Source organism: Pectinophora gossypiella, chromosome 6 (assembly GCF_024362695.1).
Source record: "Pectinophora gossypiella chromosome 6, ilPecGoss1.1, whole genome shotgun sequence".
In the NCBI taxonomy this organism is placed as follows: Eukaryota; Metazoa; Arthropoda; class Insecta; order Lepidoptera; family Gelechiidae; genus Pectinophora; species Pectinophora gossypiella.
This window is the reverse complement of record NC_065409.1, coordinates 8,373,491-8,380,055: the sequence shown is the minus strand read 5'-3', so window position 1 is coordinate 8,380,055 and position 6,565 is coordinate 8,373,491. Positions and strand designations below refer to the sequence as shown.

The following is a 6,565-nucleotide window of genomic DNA, read 5'->3' as shown; positions in this document are numbered from 1 at the left end:
TATCCAAAATGTGAACAGGAAGCAATTCCACTGTGAACGAGGGCAGTAATCTGTTCAAACTGGCAAACATTCCGGAACTAAAGAAAAACGATTCGAGGAGAAAAACAACTTCTCGTATCTAATCCCGGGTACCCAACCTACCTTCTACAGTTTTATCAGCATTCGTGATTGATTTATATTTTATTAATATAGCGATATTTCGATATTGTAGACAAAGCTGCTCTTTCCTCGACTATGGTACTTAGTTAAATAAATTCCACTTCCATCCGTACCCTCTGAATAAAGTTCAGCCTGCCATTTATCTTGTAACAAGTTATACAACCAAATATTGAAGTATTTACAAATTGAATGGGAAATACCTTCAGAGTATTCCAGCATTCATAAAGTTGTGAACATTCTTTGAATTTTATTTGAGATTTGTTCAAGTGGTGAAGCAGATTGGAGTAATAATTTATACATTTTAATGTGTCTGGGAGGAAAGCAATGATTTTAAAATCTGCCTCAGAGATTTTGACATCGAAATCTCGCTGAATAATATTTTGTTGAGCTCATAACTCTGCAATACCTGAATAGATTTGGTTTATATTGACCAAAACTCAAAATTAAGATGATTTTAATATTAGCGAAAATTAATGCTCAATGAAACAATACGCAACAACAAAATCCTCTAGTCTTTCAAAAGCTTACTTACTTATATAATCAAGAATTCGTCATGCTTTGAGGGCTTAGAGTATTTTATTGAGCTTGCTCACGAAATGACTATAATAAATATGAATTTTATTCAAGCAAGTTTCTTAGAAACGTTTCTCAGTAGTGAAAGTATAGGATAAGCCAATCATATATAAATCCTCAAGTGCTTTGAATCAAAGGGCAAAGGTGCATCGGATACCCTTTGAGTGAATATAACAGCTTCACTCACTGAAGCAATAAAGAAAATATAATAAGAAAACGGGAGTCTGCATTTTCAATTCTATGTAAGTAATAAAGTTATACGCATTTTAATATAGAGAATAAGTAAATTAATTAATACAATGTTTATTTACACGTACTAGAAACTTCCAACCGGTCGACTATATTAAAATTTCAACTCATTTTCGCTAAGGGCATTGTTTCAAAATCAACTTTATTATGTTATTCAAACGAGAGGATTTCACGGTAATTGAATGTTGTACTGATTTTCGTACCCTGATATATAAAGCAAACAAAATCCACGTAGGTATGTATGCGTGGACTGTTGTTGTTAACGGTATTGTTTTACATCAGCGTTAGATATTTGTTGGAGAAAACGAAGCGTCGGGTTTGATTCAATATTTGGGTTGCAACCACTGCGCTTATAATTCGCGGTTCGTTAGTACAGGTAGCAAATGGGTATCAAAAAGCCTCACGGGCCAAATATTTATAACGAACAAAGCACAATCAAGGAAAAAGTTGTTTTTTGGTACTCACAAGATACTTTTCTTTCTGAAGAAACATTAAATTACGGTAAATAAGATTTTCTTTAGCTATTTCTAACTTTTGGTTCCGTAAATAACTTCGAAAAAGAAGGTGTATGAATTATTTATATACGTAATTAATTTCACAATTTTTTTTCGAAAAGTAGTCAGAGTTGAGCTTTTTCTTCGAATAATTAGCATATTATCTTTCCAATTTTGATCATCATCAATTTAAGAGCCACGTTCTTGTCGGTGTAGCATTTTCTATTCCAATCTATCAAACGCCAATTCCTTGACTTCCCTATAAGACACGACGTTAACCTTTTCTTTAATCTGTTCCATGTAAGCTCTTCTTTGTCTTCCCCTTCCTCTCTTTGAAGTTTGATAAGTGGCAAATAAAATTTTGGCAAACAAAAAAATATTGATTGGATTTTCTTGATTTTTATACATAATTAAATTACACGACTACGGCGAAGCAAAAAAGAGGGTACGTCTTTCCCTTCTAATGTCTAAACCACTTATAATTTAACAAATTAAGTGGCACTAGTAGCGTCTTGATTGAATTTTACATTCGAAATATTTATTTCGATGTAACATATCAAAACATTGACGGTAAACAATTTGCTATATTCAATACGTACATTATTTTAAATAAATTTAATCTCAAAATATTATGCAAAAAATATGATCAATTGCAGCATCAATAAAACAGAATTGTCTATAAAAAAAAACAAAATTATCAAAGGTAAATAAAATGGCAAACCTAAATATTTATTTAATTCTAAATAAAAAATAGCTTTAAGAATTATCTTCCACTTTCGTTAATTAAATTATTTACGGGACATACTGTATAGCGTCAGGTACATCAATTTCTCTTCAAAATTAGGCTCTCTTGTAGTTTCAGGGGTATCGGAATGTCAGGTGTAAAAAGGTTTTGCATATGAATACGATAAAAAGCAGATAATTTTACGTGATGTCTGAAAAACTGTAAGCTGCGAACTCGGCACGTATTTACCCGACTTCAGCGAAGTAAAAAGTGTGACCGCTATTTATGTATGTACATAATGTACGTATGTACATGTTCTAACTGAACTTATAAACCATCTGTCAAAATTTTACAAATGAGGTGTCATTAGAAGCGTCTTGATTGGCCGGTAGTTATAGGCGCTAAATTTAATGTGGCGTCTTCTAGAGTAGGTATATAAACTGAGTACGAAAAAATTAATATTTTTCGAATGGTAGTGTGTTGGGTATCAAATGGAAGGGCTTAATTTGCATATGTCAAATATGTACATATTACTAGCATTTATTTGCGGGTTTCCTTGTATTTATTCCATAATTAGGTTGAATTGAGAACATGACTGCTCAGACATGTTCCGGATAGATTTTATCTCCAAATCTTGTATAAAATATAAGATAAATAAAAAAAGGTTTATAATCTAAAACCCGACTACGAAAAGTCACGCTCTAAAAAGTATGAAATAAGAAAATAGGTATTCTTCTCCGAAATTCTTCCAAATAGTGTTTAGAAGATAACCGTAGTCATATTATGCCAATTTGTCCCAAAAGTTTGCTTATTAAGAAATATACCTATTTTCTTGTTTCAGAGTGTAATTTTTCTTTAGTCGGGTTTAAGTTTTTAAGCTTTCATTTTTTTTTGAATATTTAAAACAATGTTTCATCCAAAAGTGGGACGGATTAACTCAATTTTATTTGTATTCTCATAAATTTTTATATTCGTTCGTGCTTGTGGAAACGCACGGAAATGTTAATGGGATAAATGTATGTAAAGTAGAAACCGTGCTGCCTTTGAACTGGGGGCTTACAAAACACGTTTTACAAGAAAAATACAAAGTTTTCTATATATTGATTGCGAAGTTCATCATTGACAGGGGTTTGAGAGTATTTACGAGCCCAGTTCTTCGTAATTTGTTCGATGCGAAGCGAGCAACTTAATTTCAGTTATTTTAAAAAGGTTAAATTTAAGGGTTCCGTACCTAGAGGGCAAACCGGAACGCTATTATTACTTGCTGTCCGTTCGTTTGTCATGTCATCCGCCCTTCCGTCCGTCCGACTCTCTGTCACCAGGCTGTACCTCATGAACCATGATAGCCAGATAGTTGAAATTTTGCACAGATTATAAAGAAAAAGGTAAATATTTTTGTGTATAAATTTAGGTACAGTTATAAATAATAGTTGCAGTTATAGTTGCAAATTACGTCTCACTAAATTTTTACCTTTCCAGGCATATACACATATCATACACTTTGATGTATTTCTGTTGCTGCTATAACAACAAATACGAAAAACAACAAATGAAATAAATATTTAAGGGGGCTCCCAGACAGGAAACGCAACGCAAACGCAATTTTTTACCTATTTGTGCTCGATATCCAAAAGGTTACAATATGAAATTTGTGTACTTACTGTTGTTTACCTAGTCAACGGTACGGAACCTCTCGTGCGCTAGTCCGACCCGCAGTTTTTTTGGTGTACTTAATGAATATTTATTTATATCTCCCACAACAAAACCATTTTGTTGTAAGCGTTAGATAAAATGAATACCTACGAATTGGTATCCATGAACAACTCTTTGTGTAGGGCATAAAGTAGAGTTTTTATAAAGCATGCTCGTAAATTTTGGAGTTTGACAAAGTTTTAGTGATATAGAAAGTCTGAAAACATAAAAACTTTGATGAAGTTCCATCTGACATTTAAGAAAATATAGTGCTCTCATAAATTAAATAAAGTTCAAATGCGACGCTGCCTAGGGCCTGGTTGGCAATGATGAAAAGAAAACTGGGCTTTATAAAAAAGTACTTTATGAAAAGAACAGCTGCAACAAATAAGTATGTCTTTTCATCCTGGATCGATAGGCTTTATTTAATCTCGTTTGGGGTCAGACAGCCACTTCTATCAATCACCTCGGCTGACCTGTATATAATATGGGAAGACACTGTTAAATCTTATTATATTTGGGTATAACGGGGATCGTATATCCTGATGGATATAATGGTGGCTGTGACCGGCCCATGGTCGATCCAAGCGTCCATACAAACAAGAGGACGTTTGTGAGCAGGGACATTGATTGATCGTCTAATTTCTGTCCGCCTAATTGTGTGATTAGGCCATTCAGGGCATCAATTTATGGACCTTCGGTACCCCTCGATTTTTGCATTACTCGCGTATTGGACAAGTTATGTTTGACGCGTATTTCCACATGAATGATAGTGTTTAATGGTCACGCACGCACGGACATTTCACTTCCCCCGTGGATTTGAATATTCAAAAGTAATACTATTGTTAAAGGCAAATAAATATAGAATATTAGCTTCTTCAAACTGTTTTCCTGCGGCCTCTCTGTCGTTTATTTTCCTAGCGTGTGTAGTAATTTTTGTACGCCACCCCTTTAGCCGATATTCTATATAGTCCATTAAGTTTCCCTTTTTGCCTTTATAGGTACTATAATATAATCAAATAAATCAAATATACTTTATTGCACAGAACTAAATTTCAAAAATCAGACATAACACATGAATACAGTACAATTTGGGCAGTATATTATTATACAAGATAAGTGAATATAAACATCTAACTTAGAATTATGCGTAAGTACCTGGACATTGCTATACTTACGAGCTACATTCGCATGTACTAAATGTATGCGTTTAGTAGGCACTATACATTACGCTAACAGCCTGGCCATTAGTGCTTATTTGTAAGTATTTTAGACGTTAGAATGAAAAATGCTATCTCGTATAATACTACTTAGGAACATCCATAGTAGGTATATAATATATTTATTTATTTCACATGTTAGGTTTTCTGTAATTTTGTGCGAATTTGTGTTGCCTTCATATGGCAACACTAGGAGAAAGGGTATAAAAAGGCGTGTTTGTCTTTCATTGGGGTTCTTTTGATTCGAGCACGCATCGAAGGCAGACGTACCATTTTGAACACGTGTACACTTGTGTTTGAGCACGCGTGCGTTTTGGAAATTTAGAGTAAGTAACCAATATACTTATTATTTATTATTTCAATGGTTGTTTTATTTATAGAGCATGTACCTGAGGCAGCTTTATGTATATCCAGGTATCCGTATGTTAGTTAATGATCATGTTACCGTGGTCTTACTACATTTCAGAAGTGGGATCGTATCCATATTTGTTAATCAGGATACACCGTTTTTGAGATATTTTACTTTGGAAATATATCTGTATAAATATATACATATAGGGTTATCTGAAGAATATTTACATGTTCCAATGTTTTCGAGTTCCAGATTATGCCTCTTGAAGACGAGATCGTTCCACGAAGACGACTGACGAGCCGAGACGAGCCGAGCCGAGCCGAGCCGAGCCGAGCCGAGCCGAGCCGAGCCGAGCCGAGCCGAGCCGAGACGAGCCGAGACGAGCCGAGACGAGCCGAGACGAGCCGAGCCGAGCCGAGACGAGCCGAGACGAGCCGAGATGAGCCGAGACGAGCCGAGACGAGCCGAGCCGAGCCGAGACGAGCCGAGACGAGCCGAGACGAGCCGAGACGAGCCGAGCCGAGCCGAGCCGAGCCGAGCCGAGCCGAGCCGAGCCGAGCCGAGCCGAGCCGATACAAGCCGGGAGCGCAGCCGGAGAGAGAGCCGGGAGTGCAGCCGGAGAGAGACGTCGCTTCACGCGTCGGCACAACGAGCGACACAGCCAACGACGTCGCGGCGAAGGGCAGGAGGTGCGACGTTCGTCGGCAGCTAAGGGAATAGAAAGGTCAGATAGCCCTACATTTTCATCTAAAGATGTTCTTAATATTGTTGAATCATTAGTTAACTTAAGATCTTAACCTAATCCGACAGCAGTCGCCACATCACATCCTTCCAGTAGTATTATGAACCATGTTACCCGAATTTGGACCCTCATCGAAAAGTCAAAAGATTGATACTTGGTTAAAGAAAGTTAATGAGTGTGCCACTGTTTACGGATGGGATGAGAACAACCGTTATCCACTTCGCAATGCAGAAACTGCAGGAGTTGGCCAAAGTTTGGTATGAAAGCTTCAATTCTATTTTGTACAGCTGGGCAGAATGGCAGCAAAAGTGGTTAGACGCATTTCCTTTTGAACATGATTATGGCCAATCCCTGGAGGAT

The 6,565-nt window shown here is 36.4% G+C and overlaps 1 protein-coding gene across 1 annotated transcript; it reads left to right on the top strand.

Annotated features, from left to right (window-relative positions):
- Positions 1 to 5,359: 5,359 nt before the first annotated feature.
- LOC126367930 (transmembrane protease serine 13-like) lies at positions 5,360 to 6,232 on the top strand. The gene is made up of 2 exons (XM_050011734.1): positions 5,360 to 5,437; positions 5,710 to 6,232. Exon 2 carries the CDS (start codon positions 5,719 to 5,721, stop codon positions 6,181 to 6,183), a length of 465 nt encoding a protein of 154 aa, XP_049867691.1. The 5' UTR covers positions 5,360 to 5,437; positions 5,710 to 5,718; the 3' UTR covers positions 6,184 to 6,232.
- Positions 6,233 to 6,565: the final 333 nt, after the last annotated feature.